We start from the raw sequence: 21,820 nt of genomic DNA, 5'->3' as shown, positions 1-21,820 counted from the left end.
AATTTTGTTTTTAGTTCCTTTAAAACCAGCGAACAGATTTTGGGCCTACAATATCTTTTAAATTACCTTCCCATGTAGTCCCTAGAGCTTTCCCTCCACAGATGACCCCCTTCAGCTTTGCTAGTTTATCACCTAACACAAGTCCTTATTGAAAAGGGAGTTTAGCTGACAGCCAAGCGGAATCCCCCTGCTCTGTGTCTGCTTGCTGACACTTTCTGAAGCAAGACTGCCAGCAAGCACTTGTCTGAGCTGATAATTGTAAATGAAGTATTTGATCTAGGCTAATGGTACAATTAAATTAGGGTTTTAACCAAGTGTGACTGTACATGTTGTTTAGACAGCTCTCTAAGTATTTTCAATTGTGTTTTGCAATGAGAAATTAGGAATAAGCAGTGATAAACTTGGAGCACTGAATCTGTTGTGTGACTGTTCCTTTAATGGCTTCAAGCAAAATAAAATGAAGCCTCTTTCCTGTGTTCTGAGAGAGTCATGACACTTACCTGGGTACACACACAGTTTTAGAAGAATTAAATTATGTGTTTTCCTACCGACATTTGTAAATTTTATCCGTGTACGGGACAGTGCAAGCTTTTATACCTTTAGAAGTAAATGATCAGTTTCCATAGTACTAGATAACAAAATCATTTTCACCTTGTCAACTATTAATTATCTTTTTTATTTGTTCTAAAAACAGTAGGCTAAAATCCAGCAAGAAATAGTAAAAATATAATAATTGCAACATACAAAACATCATTATGAAAAAAAAAATCCTGTACCAATTAAAATCTACAAGTTTTGAGGAAAATTATCAAAGTATTTTCCAATTCTGAAAAAAGGTTGGAGGCATTATGGAAGTAGTCCTTTAAATAAAAGTAAGCATATGAAATGTGCAAGCGCTCAGTTCTTTAAGCTCTAAGAGTAACAGGATGTGTTTTCCATCAAAACTGTTGCAATGATTCAAATCCGCTCTCCAAACTCCTATAGTAGTCTAACTCTGGAATATCAGATTAATATATGTGGAGCAATAAGGACACCTTGAGGACAGTCAGAAAAATGCAAAAATTGCTATTCCACACTGATATGGGAGGATTTACACGCTCTTTGTAAATCCGAATTCTTTGGAATTGCCACATGATGTAAACGATAAGGTCTTAAAACTGTCAAAGTGCCACAAGTCCCAAGAGTATTATTAATGCTCTCATTACTCCTGAAATACTAGAGTATATGCTTACCTATAGGTTCACTTACTTGCTAGTAGTTTTGAGGACAGACCTGTTCTTGCAACACAATAATCTTGTTCTGAGTTGCTTTTTCCCTCGTTACAGAAATAAAAAATTTTCCTTCGCACTGCTCGGCATAGCATTACACTGTACACATTTTTAAAAGGCAAAGTATAAAAATAGTGAAAAGGTTTCTGGAAAAGTATTAAATGCTAATCTACACAAAAATTAAACTGCCACAGTTCTTTGTCACTCTCTACAAGTTTCAAGTATTCCTTTAAATTTGTACCTTTCAAAAACTGAAATAACTAAACATTTTCCAAAAAAAAAAAAAGTGGGAAGAGGAAGAAATCTTATACCTCTTCTTTTACTTAAGATTTTTTGCATGTGAAAAAGCACTTTTTTTTTAGTCTAGCTCTAAGATAGAACTGGAGTTGTGGGGCCATTTGTAGAGCTTTCTGTTCCCTTAGTGCTATCTGCAGCCTTAGAATCATCACATGTTTCAGGTGGCTCCTTTTCCTCTGGCAGTGGTGTGGCAAGACCAGTTGTGATCAAATCAGCTTCCTGATTTGATTTTCCTGCTTCACTGCAAAATTCAACTTTATCTTCCTGCTGGCTGTTCTTCTTTATTTGTCCATTCTGTGCAGGGTAGGTACTGGCAATGGTGTCATACAGAAACTGGTAATGTTCCTTAAAAATAAAGAGAAGTAGTGTGAATGGAATGCTCAGAGCCCAAGAATTAATCCATTCTTTCCCTGTTCTCTTAAATTTTAGGCATGTAGCATGTAGTTGGACAAGCAAGACTGCATATGAAGCAGCTTCCACAGTTTTTGGCATAGAGAGTGCTGCTCCTATGGTTTATTCTGACTTCATGTGAATATGACACAGAGACAGTTCCTCTGGAGTGACAGAAACAAAACACTCAGTGGCTGCCAGCCTGCAAATGGAGTTAATCTCCCAACTGCAGAAGGGACACTGCCCGTACATCATGAACCAGCTGCAGGAACAGCAATTTACACAATTTGTAGTTTTATACTATTCACCCTTTTCCAAAGGTGGTACAGAATTGAAGCTCTGGACATCTCAGACTCCTTCATTCCTATCAGCTAAGACCAATGCCCAAATGCTGGTGAGTGTGCTCCCTATACAGAAATTATGCCCAAGGTTATGAGGATATTAGTGTCCTTGATAAGTAACCTCATCTTTTTTTCTTTTAATTCATAAGATTTACTTACAAAGGTGGAGACCATTCCCAGCCTGGTGCGACGAAGAGATTTTACGACTTGGAAAACATCTATTACTTCTTCTATTTCTGCACTTTCCAAGAGGGTCATTAAAGCACAAAATACACCAGTCTGCTGTGATCCATCACTAGAAGATGTGTAAAATGTACACGTAAATTTACAATGTAAAATCAGAAGTCTTCTGACTAAATGTTAGGTATGTTTTAAAGCCTTTATACTCATTTACATTTCCAAAGCATTTTTTACTGAACTGAAATTGTCACAATTAATTATATGTGTAGGACTCACACTGGACATAGTTTTTCTAGAGAGTACCTGGATCTCAAGTATCACTTAAGGGGAAGAGAGAAATTCAAAATGTCAGACTTGCAGTCTCAACTATTGTTAGCAGGATTATCTTCTGGTTTAGATGGCATGCAAGGCTATTCCCTAAAACAGTCCTAGAAAAGTGAACTTTTATACTAGAGCAAGAGATGATCCTAAAAACTCTACAGGATGTTCACTAGTGTATCCTGAAAGTGCACTCTGACCTAGCATTTCCCCACAAAATAGGTGCACCAGCCAAGAGCAGCTGCTCATAGCACCTGCTCTGTGCCAACACTTGCCCAAGAGAAGTGTGCTTGCTTTTCATCACTACAGTTCAAAAGGTTAAGATTGAGCAATTCAAGGAATCTTCTAGGGGGAGTTGAGTCTCCAGACACATGGAAAGGCTTGTGAGAAAAGACAGGCATCCCAAAATTATGGTTGCTATGTATACCCAGAACTTAGAGCTAGGTGAATATGTGTGCTGAACTCAGACCTACCAGCAGTGGACAAGGAGTGGGACACTGCGGGTTCTCCTGTTGTCCTCAGTGGCTGGTCTGGCTGGAAGCTTTTGTTTAATGTTGACAATCATGCTGACTAAATCTTTGGGGGTTTCTGGAACATCACAGCCACTCCATTTACAGTACTGATACTGATACACCTTCTGAGTTTCTTTTGTCTGGAAAACAGCAGTGGAGATGTAGTTAATGCTCAGGATAAAATATGGATTCACATAGTAACTCTATTGCTGCTGATTTACAAAGGAAGAATTATATTCCTGAGGAACTGCAGGGTGATAGTTCTACCTCATGAATATGAGGGAGGTACACATCCAAGCTTTGTTCAAAGTACAAAAGACAGCTGATCTCCTGAGACTCCCCTCCCACCATCTCAGCAACTCACTAAATAGAAAACTTGAGATAATTTAGCATTTCTCATGACTGACTGCTGGTCTGGAAGAGAAAAATATTTCCATTTCTTAGAGCAGGAGGTAACTGCAGTGGGAACTGTCTCTTCTCTTTTTTGAGGCTAAATTTATAAATTTGTTTTTAAATTTAAAATCTTCTTGAAAACCTCCTTTTGGAATTAGCAAAAAAAACTTTTACCTTCAGATGTGTAACATCAAATGCACGTATGGTATAGCTAGGACCAGAGTTGACATCTGCCATTTGAACTTCTAAGCCATCATATATTTGCTTTCCTTCTCCCCAGTACTGTGCACAGAGTTCCTAAAATGGATAAAAGTGCAAGTCAGTGATTACCATTCAAATCTCCTTTGATTTTGCCTTCCATGTGCACTTACAGATTTTAGTAACTTTAAAGTAGGAGGAATTCCACTGTAGTTTAAAATATAGCATCACACACTTTTCCATCAAAAATTCATTAGAGAGTAAATTAAGTAGGTAAATCATAGAGCAAAATACATTGGAAATGCAAATTCCTTATGCTATGGAAAACTCTTAAGTGGAGTGAGGGAATGAGAGAGCGCAGTGCAATGTTTTTTTTGCACATAGAGGATACTCAGTATGTCAGTGTGCAGACAATACCCTCACCTGATCTCCTTCCTTCAGCTCTGTCAGCATAACAATGACTTTGACTTTTCTTTGGAACACCATGTGCCAGAAGTCAGAGATAGTTTCCTGCAGCGGTCCCTGTGTTGCAATCATGGCTTTTGGACCCCAGTAACCCTATAAAAGAATTTTTTTTCCTTCAATTCATCCAAAATGTGATTGTCAAACAATAGAACTCATTGTCATTTAAGGAATACCCCATGGAATAAATTAACAAAGCATTTTGTTTACATGGAAAACATGCCTATCACAGTAGGTAATGGTCTTAAAGGAATTCTACTACCCAAATAACATTAAACTCAATCCTCCCAAGAAAAATATCACTTCAGACTGACAACAATGTGCTGCAGTGGGTGAGACCTCACCCTGCCATTTTTCGCAAACCGTATTTTTAAGGGGTAAAACTTTCTGTTCTACACAGCTATTTAGTTTTACCACTAAGAAATTGTGTTTATACCACACAAAGTTGGTGCACCAGTCAGTTCACACTGAGCTTCCTAAAAATAAAGATACATTTACCCTGAGTAAGTATCCTAACTGTGCAGCATTTCAAAGGATTCAGATAAATGGAACTTAGCTAGTAATTCCATTAAAATCAGTTACTTCATTTGTGACCAATAACTGTTTTTCTTCTTTGGATATATAATGATACCAAAAAACTGTTTGCTCCGATTTTCAGTGGTAGGGTTTGGTCCATGTGAATAACTATACTCACATTTCACTAACAGGGAAAATATTTATCTGGTTTAACCTGTAGACAGATGCCCACTGATAGAAATACATGTTATCATGAGGCCAGTCTGAAGGCTAATGGTTTTAAACATAGATGGATTTGCCAATCAACCATCAGATCCTTCCCCCTTATTCAACTAAATTCTTTTCTATTGTGATGCCAACAAGAGAAAAAGAGTTTTAGCTGAAAGATTGCGAAATGCCTATAGTGGATCCTCTAAATACATACAGTTATGAAGGAAGCATTGATGTACTTGCTGGATTCCTCACAGTCGCTGTCCTCATCCGAAGACTCATCTGAATCATGCTCACTCTCCTTACTGCAATCATGTTCATGCCTGATGGGCACTCGGTTAAAGTCATCTGTGTGAGACAAAGTGTCACCGTCACAGCACACGGCCCCCTGCATTTGTGGAGGGGGGAGGGAATGGAAAAGGCCAGTCCTTTCACAACAGACTGCAGAACCAAGGTCACCTTGCTTGAAATAAACACTCCCAATAATTCACATTGGTAAAAACTCATCTCTTTTTTTTAATCACGATGAGAAATTTCTGATTTTACAGTGTTGAGAATACTAATCAAATACTACCCTTTAAGGTGATTTGCCCATTTTTTCAAAATTTTTCTACTAGAAGATAACAGATGAAATAAGGCAAGGTGGGATAAAATAAGGCAATGGAAAATACTTACAAGGAATTATGTTGGCGTTCCTATTTTTGCTTTTATTTTCCTCCCGATTCCCAGTGTTCTGCGTCCGCCACCCCTTATAGGATGGCAATCGCTGAAGAAAGAGGATGTTTGGTATTATGCTTGATTAAAATCATTCCTGAGATCATCATCTCCTCAGGACACTCACACCCAGTCTTCATCTCACAGTGCCTCACTCCTTACTTCAGTTCTTTAAACTTTGGTCACATTGAACTACAGTTTAAAAATGCCTGCTACCCACGCACAATGGCACAGGAAACCATGAACACAGACACAAGTAATAATTCTGTGAGCTCCATCTTTCTTAAAAATATTAACACCAAAGCAGAAATAAAACTTCATTCATATACAGATTATTTCATGAAGGTAAAGAAACTTTCTGTGTCAGAGAAATAAAATATCATCTAAATGATCTATTACCTCTGGTATCTCTATCTCATGACTATTGTGCAAGGCATTTTCTAATACAAGTGGGAAGTTAGGGCAACTGAAATGCAAGGCTTATTTACCTGGAACTCTGCCTCCAGTGGAGAAGGCTCATTCGGGTGGTCTTTTCTTTTCAGACCATTAAGGCAGGAATGCAGCTCTGAGAGACTGACCTCCGTTTCTCCATACTGATTGTATTCCACCAGTGCTTGATGAATAAGGATGTACTGTGACTGGTGTTTGCCATTTGAAGATTTTAAACATGACATTATTAAAGAGTAAAAGAAAACCATAACACTTTTTAAAACCATTATAAGAAGCTATTACTCCCATGATATCAGCATTAGTGTTAATAATATTAAGCATTAACATTAAACAGGTCTTAAATACAAGTGTTAAAACTGTAAAATGCTGAAATAAGTTAAAAACATGTATTGCATCAGTCCATAACTTTTTTTGTACTCAACTCAAATGAAAATTGCACTTAGGCAGATGCATTTTAGAATTTTTTAAATCAAGTTTGACTCTGCAAGCTCAATTTTGCACTTGTGAATTGTAAGCCAGAAAGCTGTTCTCCTTGGCTTCCTCTTCTAAAGTCTAAACTTAAAAAGTTGAAGTTTCTAAAATTGAAAAATTATGTTGGAAGTTCTTCTCCCTCTTAATACTTTTCAGACCTATATTTTCTAAGAACAGCTTCAACTGAACTGAGCAGTGCACTTGTGAGAAATACTGCTGAAGCCCTAGTGAAGGAGAGCTGTAAGTGACAGGAGTTTCAGGGACATACCTCTACTTGGACCATGAGGCATCGCTGCCGACGCAGCTTCACAATGTAGCCATAAACATCCACTCTGCCTTCTGCATCCAGCCCCTCCAACATGGCGTCAATCCCTATGTATGTCCCGGTGCGCCCAACACCGGCACTGCAAAGTGCAAAGGGATTTGGTTATCAACAGGGAACGGCAGCTCCCACTCCCACTCTGAGGGGAGCAGTCACAAGAGAGTGAAACTGGAAAAGTGTAACAACAGGATTCAAAGTAACTGAAAACACTTCTTGCTGTAAATTTATTGGCAACACAAACAATGATGAGTTTGCATTTTTAGTATCTTTTAGTGAAAGCAAGGCCAACACGGCCAAATATGGTGCTTATAGCCAGAGCAGCCCCACATTTATCTGGCTGTTTTTCAAAAGTCTGTGTATCCTCAGGTTTTATCAACCTGAATTTCCTTCATATCCTCCAGAAAACAGGCCTTGTGTATCTTTGGCTGCCTCATTTTCAAGTGTTCAAGTCACAAAATCTGGGATCAGACAAACACTTTTGCCAGCTCCCTTTTCTGAATAGCTTCATTTCAGTCATTTACATTACCAAATTTTTTAAAGAATAATATATATTTACCTGCAATGAACCACGATCGGACCACTAAAAAAGTTGCTGAGAGCATTAACTCTGCGTCGGAGTTTGAGAAGAAGATGCGGATCCTCAGGGACTCCATGGTCTGGCCAGCTTGTAAACTGGATATGAGTGACATCTCTTCCAGCTGTCCTTTCTCTTCCCTAGAAAAAGTGTTGTTTTTAACACATATCAATCTATATATACATGAATATATGTATATATATGTATACTTAAGTAGAAGTGACTAGATTAAAGCTCAAAGCATGTGAAGTCTTGAGTTGAATTTGGTATGTTGATGCTAGACTAAAAGGGAGGACCTAAGGTTTGACAACCCTGATTATAAAACCAAATGAGAAAAACACCTCAATGACATGCTTTTACTGGCCATATTTAGTATGGTTGTACAGGCACATCCTAGTAATTAATGCCCAAATTCTTACTCAAGAGTTGAATTATCCAGTTGTTTCAGTAATTGCCATTGTTTCAGTAATTATACATCACTACTCTACCACAAATGCAGAAGTCTTCACTTTCTTCCAGGGAATCACTCTTAAATTCCACAACCAATATCCATTTTATCTTTACTGATATGATGTCAGCTGAACAAAAAGCAGACAGCTCGAAAAATATCAGCCCTCAACCCACTGCAATCTCTCATTTCTAAAGTCAGTCTTCAAGCGACAGAGCAATGTCCTGGTAAATAGTTAATTCTTAACATCCTGATCTACTCACTGACCACATGAAGCTACAACTTTCTTTTAATCCGACCACTTTCTGAATAAATTTTAATGCAATATGAGACAGCAGAATAGGAATTTCCAACTGTAATAATGGGTAAGATGGATGGATTCTGTTGCTTTGCTGAAGATCTGTCAGCAGATTTACACTTTGAGTCTGAAGGCTTTTTAGCTAAGACTTAGGCTCCATTTATCATCATTGAAGTATTTTTGCAAAGGGCCTGAGGTGAGAATTTAGCCTTTGATGGCAAATTTTGTTCTCAATTACATAGGGCAACTAATGTGACTTCAGATATGTGAAAGAGAGCAATTAACCAGACTTGATGACCCTAAAAATATCTAAATAGTGATTTTAAAATACATTTATAAATGCACTTGAGATTACCAGGATTTGTAATTGTCCCACGGCACAATTATCACGAGGGCAGATAATGGTTATCTATGAGTCACACTGATTTTAGTTGCAGAAGGTTATACTGGGATACGCACAAACCAGCAACTTTTTTGTTCTCAAGAACAAACTAAATACATAAGGAAACCACAGCGTATTTACTAATTTTTTACCACTTGTCAAGGTATTAATAGTTTAATTTTAAATGTATTAAAGGAAAATTTAAGGAAATTTAATTTTAAATGTATCAAAGGAAAATTTAAGGAAATTTAAATGTATTAAGGAAAAATACCTTTTGAAGTTGGGAAATATATATCCAACTTTGCAAGGAAGGACACCTACATCTAAGTTTTCCCTTAAGCTATATCATGCTTAGGAAAGACAGCAGAGCATCTTCCATTAATAGCTGACTCTTCTTTCTTAAAATGCAGACTCCAAATAGACACTCCAGTTCCAGTCAGTCTCACACTTTTGAGTCAACTTACATTTGTGATGTGCAGTTTCTGAATAACATAGTCTGGACATGTTTTACTTTCATTGATCTTTACAATGATGTCCCCATACGTTGCAGTTCCATTCTCCATTGATGGCCAGTACTGGGCACATTTGTTCTATGAAGAGATGACGTTAAGTCAGCAGCACAACAGCAAAGTGGTAGAGAGCTGAGAGCTAGAAAAAAGCCTAATTTAAAGTAGATGGCAACTCAGTATAGCTTTTCCAACTTCTCAATTCCAAATATCTAACAACTCAGGCCTCTGACCTGAAATTCATGGCCATGGAATTTAGTTTCAGATGTAAAGAGGGGGAAAAAAAATATCCTGTGCACTAGTTGAAACAATGAACTGTGACAGCTGCTGTTGCCTGATGGCTGTAGAAATGTTTGCAGCTACTTTCGTGGCTTCTTTTTCAGTCAATGAGGGCTGCTGCTCCTGCCTGCCTATAACATCATCTTGACTGTCAACATCTTTAAATGCAGCTAAAACAGCAGTTCCCTTTCTTCCTGCTGTACCTGGAATAAGGAACAAAAGCAGGCCAGAAGCATCCAACCTTCCGCTTAAATAAAGGCAACAGAGGAAAAATATTCTTTCTAGGATCTACTGAAGACTCTGCCAGGATACCAGAATAGACAGAAGAAAAATAGAAACCATACCCTTTCTGACAAGTCTATGAGGAGATACAGTTGTACCTTGAGCCCTTTTCTGGATTAATTAGCTGTACTTTGGAAGCTCACCCTCTGCTACTTACAGCTGTGTCTAAAGTGATATTTTCTGATAAGACTGATAATTCGTAAGGCAACAATGTTTTAGCATGCTTTCCAACACAGGTTCTGCCACAATGAGAGAACAGCAAAGAATGAAAAAAAGTACTAAGAAGACTATGTAATTCAGCACAGCAATCCACTCTGTTTTCAGGAAAAAGATGGATGGAAAGATAGAAGGAGGGAAAGATGGATATTTCTCACCCTCTTTCCTTCCTCACAACGAGTCACCATGACAATAATTGTTGCCTTCTGTTCCCAGATCATTCTCCAGAAATCATCTGTGGTTTCATCCTTGGGGCCTAGAAGGAGATAATTTAAGGGACCTTTTCGGAGTGCAGCCACATGAAGAAAAACCCTGCCTGCTTGACATGCTTAGCCATGCAGTCTGAAGAGTTAACCAGAGATCACGCAAATAACAGCCACACACTTGATTTCATTATGGCTGCTGTCATCAGGCTACAACAGTTTAAAAGTCTCATCTGTATCTGTAGTGCATAGCTATGAAATCTGAAAACTTTTGGTGCAAAATTATACAAGATGAAAAACCTGCCTTTGAAGTACCACGATTAATCTTCACAAAATTCCCTAAGCAAAAACACATTGACAACTTTGTCATATTAAATTTCAAAAGGTCAGATTTTCATTTTTCCTTTAAGCTTACTAATAGGATTTCAATAGTCTGCCGAAAATGGGTGACTAAAGAAAGCATATTCTTTTAAGGTTATAAATTACCTTGTGCAGCAATGTATTTTCTTGGTTCTTTGAAGCCCTGTAAAAAGTACATTGTTATTAACTTTTAGGAAGAAAGCATGAACAATCTAAAAGATTTGCAACTTTAAAAATAAATTCAGTATGCAACAGTTCAATGATACTAAATACATTACAAAGTTGAAAACAATTCCAATGGAAATCCTCAAAGGTGTTGATGCTTTAAAAGCACAGACTACAGGATTTCCCACACAACATCTAAGACCTTTTTTTAAGTAAAAGTTACTCACATCAATATAACTTGCATTGATATAGTCTGATCCTGGATCTCCTGGCATCTCTGAGAGCTCAACACGGTTATGGTCGTCTGTTTAAATAATTTAAACCAAAATAATTATGTTATCTCAAGGCAGTGAGAAATCAAACATTTATAAAACATGTCAAAATTATTACAGATACTCACATGGAAGAATATCAATGTAACGGTTTTTGTTCTGATTATGGCTCTTTTTGGCCTCCTTTATAGCAAATTTACTGAAAACTCTGGGAATACTCTGTAAAATATAAAATTTATTTTATTAGTTAAGCCTCAATTTAAAATATCTTTTACTTACAGTCAAATGCATATGGAAATAATTTTGTATTACTGAATCTGGAAGGTAACATTCTATTTCATACAATATTACTTCCTATATTTCTTATATCTAAAGTTAAAAAAATTCTTCTCCCTAATGTAGATAATATATAACTCCAGAATTACATATTATTTATATCCCCATGGCTATGCAGTAAGACAAAGTTTAAAAAATATGTATTAAAAGGTACTTTAGAATGAGAAATATTTAGAATGTGTTCTTTATACTTTTGCTGAAGAACACCTTCAGGAAAAAAATTATTGTCATCTTACAATGAGGAGAGATTGGTAGCAAAATTAACTGAGGCATATTTGACCTTAGATGAGAATTCACTCAATTTTCTAGATTATTTAGTTATTTATTTCTGACTAGTAGATATACTTCAAACATGCTCCTGAATAGACTTCTTCCAACCACCGGGATAAAAAGCCGTGGTATATTTTGAGCAAAGGGCAAACCTGAAATTCTTCCAAGAAAAGCCTTCCTTCATCTGCAATCTTCCTCTTGTATGCGTCCAGCAATAGCTCTGAGGGTATTGGCTCTATGTTGAGAAGTTGCTTGTCATCATCTTTAACTGTAAATAAGCCAAGCATTTATTGTTACTGATGATGAAAATGTACATTACACTCCAGTAAATGTGATTCTAAAACTCCCAGATAAATTAACAAAAGGACCAAACTCTTTATTTTAACTTGGTGTATTTTTGTTTTATAAAACTGGTGTTGCCTGAGCCAGCTGCGAGCAAACAGGCTGTGGGAATAAGAGAACTTTTCCAGCTCTACTGCCTGACTGGAGACACCTCCGGAGGCTACATGCAGGGACACCACATTAACTGCTTTTGTACAATGTGGTGACAGTCACGTTCAGGAAACAGCAACTGCCCCAATGCCCACAGCAGTGACATGGCCTCACCTTCTGCTTCAGTACTGATCAGTTATTGTCAGTGATTAAAATATAACAACACGTATTGCCTAACTTTACAAATTTTCTCCAATTTATGTTTTGAGTTGCAATAATCTGTAATATGATCTTGAATGATAAAATAACAGTTGAACAAGTTTTAACACCTCTTACTAGACACAGATTAATTTTTCATTTACATTTACATTAATAACCATGAATCTAAGTAAATGGATTTGAGTTTCAACACAGTATTACTTCCCATTTAATGTAGTTAGTTTCTGTGAGTTTTAGTGTTCTAAATTATTTTTGTCTTGAAGCCTTCTGGTACTGACTGATCCTGTTTTCACAGGCTTTGAAATCTTGTGCAAAAAGTTGCACAAAATTTTCAGTTTCAGTCTTAGGGATTTGAAAGCCTTCAAAAGTTTTCAGTAAAAAACAACTGACTAATGTTCAATCTCTTGTTTTGAAAAGGTGCACAGAAAAGGGAAATTTTGTTTTAAGATGGATTTTATTCTGGACTTATTATCAGTGTTAAACATCACAAACGTGTCTGGGATAACTAAAATTTGGTTTGCAATGAAATAATTAAGAATTTTTCAGACATTGATGAACTTTCAGTTCATTCAAGTACACATACTTCTGTGTATTTACTGACGTATTTTTCCCTCCAAATAGGGTGTTATTGTGTTGATATCTGTAATCTATGTATGTAACCTAGAATGCAAACAATCCAAAGGTGACAGCAAGACCTGAGACTAATTTTATTTCCACTTGCTAAATATACAAAGATACTCACCTGCAACAAGGTTCACGCCTTCAGAAGAATTGCTGTAAGAAGCAGAAGCATCTGTAAATGCTTTGACCAGTAAGATATACATGATAATAAGTTAAATAAAATCAGTTTTGTATGAGAACACCAGGGCTGTTGTTAGCTAGCAGCCTGCATTACAAGCTGTCTTTGAAACAAGAGTGCTATACCTGGGATTATGCAGAGGTGGTTGGGATCCTTGTCCTCCCACCCTCCTGCCGTGAGGTGGAGAAATGTGGTGATCTGCTAATCCATCGCTTTTCCTATTTCATATGTTCCCCCTGTTCCCTTCCTAGCCCTGGGCACTCCCTCGGTTTCCCCCTATTTGCTCCTGTGCCCCAGCCCCACCCAGGGACTGCCCTTGGGCCCCTGACAAAACCACCCCGCACCCAGACCTCGTTGTCTCTCTGCCTCTGAACGTCGTGGGGACAGGATGTGATTAAAGCCATCTCAAACCCTCATGAGAGACCCTTCTCTGCCTTCTTTACCCCCCCTGCCCTGTAACGCTGCTGGCTGCCGGAGCCAGCTCGCGGGGCTGTCCCAAATGGACTCTGGGATGCGACTGCTCGCATGGCCCTAGGAAACCTGGCTGAGCTCTCAGGGAGCAGCAGCCTGCTAGGCAGAGTCCAGCAGTCACAACAGAGAAACAAGGTGGAGAGCAAAAAGCTTTACTGCTTGCATGATTTTGCCCATCTCGCCTACAACAAACATATATTTAATTTCTTCACTGGAGTGACTGCTCACACCATCTTCACTTCTCTTGCTAGTGACAGAAAACTAACACATAAAATATAATGAAATTAAGTTTAAATGCTAAGTAGCCAATAACAAGTCAGACTCTCTGGAGCTGTACAAGCAGAAATTAGTTTGGCTTCCCTAAACATAAAAGTTTGCATCTGAGCAAGAGCAGCTCCCTGTCCCCCTAAGGGGAAGAGTAGGGAAGGGGAGTCACCAAGTTCTGTTGTTGCCAGAGGGTTGAGAGGTTTCAGAAGAAATTTCCCAAACTCCTGTGTCTCTCCCAGCAGCCTGTGCCCCCTCAGGAGAGCAGCAGTCAGCCTGGCTTTGCAGGTAGGTGGCACAGGCATCAGGGAAGGCAATGGCCATCCTTCTATTGCCATCCTCTGTCCTACACAACTGCTTCGTTGCCATCGAGAAATTACTGTAATAAACAACACCTCTCCGAGATATTGTTCTGGGTGAACAAACATTCAAAAGGGTTACAAGAAAATGTGGATTTTTTTCAGTATTTTTGATTTAAATAATGAAGGAAATATTTTCCAGATATTTCAGAACATTTTTCACAAAACTAGGGAAAAGTCATTTTGTTCTGTGCCTTGAACAAGGGTAGAGCAGAGAGATTTTTAAATCTATTTCATTATATTTGTTTTATTAGACAAACACCAAAAAATTAGTTTCTTTTAAAAGGATTTAAAGGTAAAAGGTTATCTTTTTCCAGTATTAATGAATCATCAAACTTGTAACATTTTGCCACTACCCACTGTGAAATCTTGTGGAAAAACCAGAAGTCTCCCCCCCCCACCATTTATGGAAGAGAGGGAGACAAACATGAAGCTTACCTAAGCTTTTTTTGGTGAAGATCATAGATTTTGTACAGAACCAGTAGTAAAGCAATTGAAGTCACAATGATCAAGAATGCCAAGAATATAATCAAGGCTCTAGAATTATCTATCAACAGAAAAAGAATACATGTATTATTTTAAAATTACTTTAAAAAAAGAAATCTGTATACTCCCTAGAACCAGGGCTCATCAATTTTTAGTTTGAGGGGTTTTTTTGAGAAAAAACCAAACTGTTATTTTTAAGTGTTCAGTTTAAGCTTACTATGCCAAAGTAGAGGAGGGAATTTTATGTTCTCATTAAGAAAACTTTCCCTTAAACAAGTTCTCCAAGTCCACCTGTCAAAATGCTACAACTCACTGGTTCAGCATTACTGTGCTTGTCTCCTGCTTTTGTGTGACCTGTACACCTGAGCAGTGCAGCTCTCAGTTGCTCCTGATCTGGGAATTGGGAACCTCTGCCAAGTCGCAGATGTTCAGCTCCTGAAATGCAGGATCTGAACACAGGAGAAATAATCCTGAAGTGAATAATATAAGTTAGAGAAATTAATTTCTAGTTGCATTCAAATGTTTCCTGAAGAAACCACAGCTGTGTAATAATTCTGAATTATGATTAATGACTTTTCAATAGGATCTGTTACATTAATACTGAGAGGGGATAATATTTTTCAAATGCAGATCAAATATTAACTATAAAACAGGCAGTTTGGATTTTTAATTAGGAGCAATTTAACCGAATTTGCAATTTACATTATTTATATTATGCTAAATATGAAGGTAAAGATACTGTACATATTTACTTACATCTGGTTTTTATACTCCCCACTACTGGTATCCCATCAAATTGTCCATTATTCACGAAGATCTGCATGCAGTGGATGACAATAATAGAGATGCTAAGACATGACAAGTAAAAATTTCTGCATAAAATTCTTTAAAAACACAGCACAATGGATATTCGAAAATCATCCATCTATTGACAACCTCACTGACAGCAGTACCTGCTGTCAATCTCTGTATTGCCATTTATGGTGCAACTCAGGTTTCTACCCAAGTTACAGCAAGATCGAGATCCAAAAATATAGGGATGACAGGAAAAAAAATTTCGAAAAATAGGAAACACATTTTACAAAATAAAAATCAGATGCATCTCAAAATCAATTTTATCTTTCCTCAACAGTAAATATACAAATAGTCAACTGAATTTGATGGTTTTAGTACAAGTTTCTGTATGGGAGGTAATTAATAGAAGTTTAATTAAATAAACCATTTTCTTGCATAATTAACTTTTGGGTACTTTAAATGGTGTTAAAATACTAACTTTGTTTTGCTGTGTTTATGTTTTGTCATATATTTAACATTTATTCAACATTTTAAATTTCCTGAATAGAAATTCCTATCAGATCTAAAAGACAGCTTGCAATCAAATACTTCACACTGGGCTTTTTTTCCTCTTGAGTCTTCTAGAACTTGATCAGAGTCCTTTCATTACCAGCTACGGCCATTAGGCTTTCTCTGGTTTTTTGGGTAAGAATTGAGCAAAATAAGTGCAAAGCAGAAGCCAGGATTTAGAGGTGCAGAAGCAAATTCCTTCTGTAAGGAAAACTGCTCACTGAAAGTGGTGGACAAAAACTTTAAATGGTACAAAGATCCTGTGCTACTGGGACAATGCAAGGATCTTTTCCTCCTACAGGACCTCATCTTTATTTTCCAAATACAGAGCTCTCTGAGCAGAATCTGTTGGGAAAATACAAAATCCTGAAATAAAACTGAGACTACTCAAGTCGTCTGACACTGCATTTCTGCAACTAAAAAGAGAAAAGGAGGAAAAGACTGTGGGAAATAAATAAATGAAACTGCTTCCTAAAAGTAGGAGAACTCCATCCTTACTGGTTACTTTCTTGCCTAAACTTTACTGAGAGGAGCTATCAGGATATAAAAAATATTTCCACTGGCCTTATTAAGAGAATCACACAAGATCATTGGTCTTGCAGGCAACCCCAAAAGGGTGAAGAGAAAATTGCAGGAAGCCTTCAGGAAAGTGAAACTTGTAAACAGAGGATGATATATTTTGTATAGAAACAAGGACTGGCTTGTAAGAGGCTGATGTAAGGACATGCAAAAGGATCTGAACTGCTTTACACCAATTAGTCCCTGAAGAATCAAAAATCTTCATTCATTAAATGGAATATGTTTTAAAAACTAAAATATCAATCAAGCTCAAGAAACTATTTTAATCTTATCGATCCCCCAAATTTCTCTCTGAGCCAAGTACAAACAGGCTATTCCACTTGCATTTTTCTTGCTGTCAGAACCTATGTGGAATAGCACACAAGGGATTGCTTGATAGGTTAGGCACATATGGATTGTAGTTCCAAAATAATAGCTACTTATTTACACCTGAAGCCTACAGATTCATAGATTGACTCCTCTGCCACCATATTTGCCTTTTTTTCCTAAAATTAGTATAATATGCTTAAACATTGAAAATACAGCAATATTTTCTATTTTTTAATACAATAAGCTAACTTACCTTAAATTTATAGTTTGTTAAGTACAAGAGATTTTCCTTTTTAAATTCACACTTGCTTTTGTTTTCACTTTTTCCATCATTCTCCCAAATCAGTATAAATTCTGTACGTGGCCCAAACACTTTTTGCTTTTTGCACGTAATCTGGACAGCATTATCAGCTGTCAATGTTTTTTTAACATCAGTCACTTCTTGTGGTGCTGTAGACAAAAAAAAAAGGGTTACTTGCTCTATTCTCATCATTTGAAACCCAACAGCTCTATGTGCTCATGTCTGTTTCCTATCTTCTGTCAATAACTTCATATATTTTCTTCCTTAAAGATTTCAGTCCCAATTTAGAAGATAAGTAAAATCAATTTTGACCTAATCATAGGCTTATCTAAGCTGGAAAAGATGTGAAGTGGAACTGAAAAGGCTCTACTGAGAGTCAGACTGAAAAAATAGTATGATGCCAAATCTCTCTCTTACATCTGAGATCACTTTCTCTTTTGAGGAACACTGGGCAACAGACAAGACAGGAGAAAAAAAGAGTTCTCCATGTGAATATTCATTTCAAAACTACTGTAAATTAATTTTCTACCAGGAGTCACTAGTGTATTTTAATATTTGGCACAATGTCCCTTAAGTCTGGCCTAAAGCCACAAAAACTTTTTAATGATAGAGAATCTGTTAAGTCTAATCTGTGGTTTCAAACTTCATTTTTGTTGCAGCAAATGTTGCAGGCTTCAGACTGAGGAGCACAGCTGAGGGGCCTTTCACTGAGAGCTGATAAAACCTATCAGAAACTAAATCAGGCAGCCTCTGTAAGGCAACCCCATTAGCCACATTTCAGTAGAACACTGATGCCTGGAGATGGCCACCTAAAAATAGAGACTAGACAAGAATAAGGGAATAAAGGTAGGTATGTATTTGAAGGGCCTTCAAAGGTACACCCTGGGCAGTCAAAAGGCTACACCCAAGGTGGACCCTGGGTCATGAGCTCTTCACACTTTTGTCCATTTGCATGTCAATTCTCCAATTACAACCCCAGTTAATGATGTAACTACTCCAAGTTTGCCCTCCTCTTGAAAGGCTTTAGTTTACATATTCTGGGGCCTGGGACAATAAGGTGTCCTTGGAGAGCAAACCTAGAGTGGCTTGTTATGTCTAACCAGCATGAGAGAACAGCAGCCAACAGGCCACAAGAAACTTCAGAGTTACACACTAGGCAGTACAGGATTTGAAAAATATAAAAGTTAAAACCTAAGGCATCAACACCGCCATGAAATTTTTCTTCAAAATCATGTTAACTTGCAAACCAGCATATAAAAAAAGAAAAAAGGCATCTTCTTTTTTCTTTATGTGAAGAGCTACGACCTGTGAGGCTTTATGAGCAGATCAAATATCCCATGTGGGGAGTGGCAGGATATTTGACTTGGCTGAGTGTGAGGTTACAACATATCTGATCATTTTTATCCACAGGGCAGATCTGTTAGATTCATATTCCACGTGCTGCTGAAAGAGCTGTGAAAAGGAGAACGTGAACATTTCTGGAGGCAATGTGTTTGTTGAAGATGAAAACCTCTTTTATAAAATGTAAGGGTTTTCCTACTTCCAAGGACTTGTGTTCTACTGATACATCCTTCAGTAAGAAGGCATAAAACTCTTCCATTTCCTGTGTGACCTGTTATCAGCTGTTGTGACAGCTGGAGAAGTTCTAATACCATTAATTCATGAAGCAACTCATTATTTTCTCAAAAAAATAAGAGAAATGACGTTGTTTTCACACCCATAAACTTATATCGTAGACTTTAATCTTCACCTGAATTATTAAGATATGAGTGGAACCCAGAAAGTGGGGGCTTCAAAAGATAATATGCTCAAACTACATTTTCATAGAAAGAATCATGATCATGCTCAAATTAGGGCTGCCTAAAAATTAAAGCCATATTTAAATTTCTGTAAAAGTTAAGTCTCAGATCAAACTGTTCACATTTATCAACATATTAATCAGCTTTTTAATTTTTTTCATGGGGCTTCAGGTGACAATTCTGATCCTTGTATACTTCAAACTATACATTTGAAAGGATAGCCCCAGAAAGATGCACACACCTTTCTGTCAGCACAAGGGTTGGCATGTCTGTAACCCAGTGTTGGAAGCTGTGTACAGCCACATCCAAACTAACTGGCATCCATTATAGACCTCAGTGTTGGTGTAGCCTGGGTCTGCTTCAAGCAAACAGGTAACTACAGAACAGAAGGTAGAGTCTGCACGTCTTTGTAACTTTCACGCCACAAAGAAAAAAGCAAATATTTTTATTCTCTTTTTGTTTAATTTGAATCTGTTCTTTACATTGGGACATAATGGTTCCTAAAACCTTAACGAAAATTTCAAATTAATATTATTTTTTTAGAAATTATGTATCTATAAGAAAAATATGAATACCAAGTGCATAATGAAAAAATAGTTCAACATTAAGTAATTTTAAAAGGGACACATATGAATGTCAAAACAATTATTTTAAGCACTTTCTTGGCTAATAGTAATACCATGTATAAAATATAATGAACTACACTAGGGAAGTACATATTCTTTGTGTTATATCAGCCTAGGTCATAACAGTTTGCAAATGAGAGATTTACCTTTTGCTTTTGTTGTGAAGTTTGTGCTTACACATCCACCACGAAGGGTTTCATTGCGTTTGTTGGTTGTATATGTAGTCACAGATACAGAAGCAGTGGTATAAGGTTCAAATTCACTGAAAGTATAGGAAGTTGTTTGGATTCTGTTTTCATGAACATCTGAAAAATGAAATTAATTAATGAAATTAATGAAATCTATATTAGGAGGACAAGAACTCTTACACTTTATCAGAGCTACCTGAAACCACAGTTATGTGTAATTCTATTTTTAACTTGGTTGCTTTGCTTTGCTTACTAATGCTAAGTGAATGCTCAGGAAGAGGAGTAAATATATAAATATATAGAGAGTATTTATATATATAAAGTGCATTCAGCTTGGGCAGGGCTAAGTAGGAAGATATCACTCTGCAGACTGAGCATGTCTATCCTGGTATGATGCCAGAGACGTTGTGGTGGTCCTGCTTTCAGGAGTGGCAAACAGGACAGAAAGGAATTGCATGAGAAGCAACATGAGCAAACCTACTGCCCACCATGCAGCTGGGGCTTTGGTGGCTTGGGGAACTGGGAGAGCCATGGCCTTTCCATGTTTCCTTCTACCTGCTTCCGATGTGGCCTCCCTGCACCCACACATCACCGTCTCGGTCTCCTACACTGGCCAAGTCAAACCAATCACAGACACTGGCTCATGAAGCTGCCACCCCTTTGGGTTGTGGTCAAATTTGGGGATTGGAGAATGGGAGAGATTATTTGTATCAGGGGTCACAGGAGCATGACAGCCTTTGGTTCCTGTGGCAGCACAGGTTTACATAACCTGCAGTACGTGAACAGAAAGGCTGAATTAAGCCTAAAGGGTGAATCAAACCAGGTCTAGCTTAAACCTGGTACATATTTATTATTATCAGGCTCTTGATTTTAAAAACCTCATTGTCCATTCCTTGTTTTGAAGAAAAGCTTGCATCTGGAGAACATGATCCCAGTGCAATGGATACAAATTTATTCATTGAAATGTAAGGTGGCCTAGACCAGCATATCTGACAGGAGTGGCCATTTAGCAGAAGACAATCCCCTGGCTATACCTATCTAAACATTTTTATGTCTAACTGCCATATGTTTATGCCAACTGAACAGTGACAGGGTCATGTCCTGACATGGTAAACTGAATAATCTCAACTGAAAGTTCAACTGGAACAACCTCAAAGGAAAGAAATTTAAATGTTTGTTTAAAAAAAAAAAAAATTGCAGTGTTAAGAAATTCCAATAGGACTTGACAGTGCATTATGCTTGGTGCTCTGTAATTACATACATTCAATGAATTATTTAATAGTGAATATACTTACTTTGGCCTTCCACGATGAATTTCACGAAGTAGCCATCTATGGGACCATTTGAATTGTTCTCAGGTTTCATCCATGTAACTGTTACACTTGTGGTATTTATATCCATTACTTTAAGGTGTTGTGGTGCTTTTGGAACTGTTGTAAAAGAAAAATAACAATAATTAACAATAAATGAAAATGCAAGTATTCCTCTTTTTACCTACTTTAGTTAAATTAAATTTCATCTGACACTAAAGCAAGATACCAACAACATGTAATATTTTTTTCTACTGTACTTCAGGAAATTATACATAAGTATAAACTGAGTATATGTAAAAGCATCATATTACAGTAATTTCATAATTAATTAATTCAGGACAAGGTGACTACAGCAACATCACATTTTACTAAAATTGTCCACTCTTCAAATCAAGAGTTTGAAACTTGTTTCAGACTAGATCTGCACGTTTTTTGTGTGTGTCTTCATTCAAAATTCCTTGTAGTTGACCATGTTCTCAGCCTCCAAAAAAACAACAAAAAGTTATCACAGTCTCTGATAAAAGGAAAGAAAGGCTTTAGACTGGAAGACTGAGAGGGTGACTGCAATCAAAGAACAACCACAAGGGCAGGAGACCAGGAAGGAAGAGCTGAAGGAGAACCTGAGTATGGCTGAGAATGCTGCTCAAAGTGTATCTTGAATTGGCCATTGAAGATGGCCCCAGGAAACACAGATAATG

At 37.3% G+C, this 21,820-nt stretch overlaps 1 protein-coding gene across 4 annotated transcripts in view; it reads right to left on the bottom strand.

The window, feature by feature from the left end:
* Positions 1–655: 655 nt before the first annotated feature.
* Positions 656–21,820, bottom strand: part of PTPRC (protein tyrosine phosphatase receptor type C) — a 61,304-nt gene continuing 40,139 nt past the window's right edge. For all 4 annotated transcript variants that reach the window (XM_032118120.1, XM_032118121.1, XM_032118123.1 and 1 more), the window contains 22 exons: positions 21,105–21,239; positions 19,768–19,926; positions 17,149–17,345; positions 15,420–15,480; positions 14,616–14,724; positions 13,027–13,058; positions 11,786–11,901; positions 11,156–11,246; positions 10,983–11,059; positions 10,717–10,753; positions 10,186–10,283; positions 9,209–9,334; positions 7,599–7,756; positions 6,989–7,124; positions 6,288–6,437; positions 5,761–5,851; positions 5,300–5,433; positions 4,321–4,455; positions 3,874–3,996; positions 3,268–3,446; positions 2,456–2,591; positions 656–1,910 (listed from right to left, as the gene is read on the bottom strand). In XM_032118120.1, the coding sequence (XP_031974011.1) occupies positions 1,638–1,910; positions 2,456–2,591; positions 3,268–3,446; positions 3,874–3,996; positions 4,321–4,455; positions 5,300–5,433; positions 5,761–5,851; positions 6,288–6,437; positions 6,989–7,124; positions 7,599–7,756; positions 9,209–9,334; positions 10,186–10,283; positions 10,717–10,753; positions 10,983–11,059; positions 11,156–11,246; positions 11,786–11,901; positions 13,027–13,058; positions 14,616–14,724; positions 15,420–15,480; positions 17,149–17,345; positions 19,768–19,926; positions 21,105–21,239 (2,753 nt within the window). In that variant the 3' untranslated portion in view covers positions 656–1,637. The remainder of the gene's footprint in view (positions 1,911–2,455; positions 2,592–3,267; positions 3,447–3,873; positions 3,997–4,320; positions 4,456–5,299; positions 5,434–5,760; positions 5,852–6,287; positions 6,438–6,988; positions 7,125–7,598; positions 7,757–9,208; positions 9,335–10,185; positions 10,284–10,716; positions 10,754–10,982; positions 11,060–11,155; positions 11,247–11,785; positions 11,902–13,026; positions 13,059–14,615; positions 14,725–15,419; positions 15,481–17,148; positions 17,346–19,767; positions 19,927–21,104; positions 21,240–21,820) is intronic.

This window comes from Corvus moneduloides, chromosome 9 (assembly GCF_009650955.1).
Source record: "Corvus moneduloides isolate bCorMon1 chromosome 9, bCorMon1.pri, whole genome shotgun sequence".
Classification (NCBI taxonomy): Eukaryota; Metazoa; Chordata; class Aves; order Passeriformes; family Corvidae; genus Corvus; species Corvus moneduloides.
The sequence above is the reverse complement of the archived record's forward strand: the minus strand, read 5'-3'. Positions and strand labels throughout refer to the sequence as shown.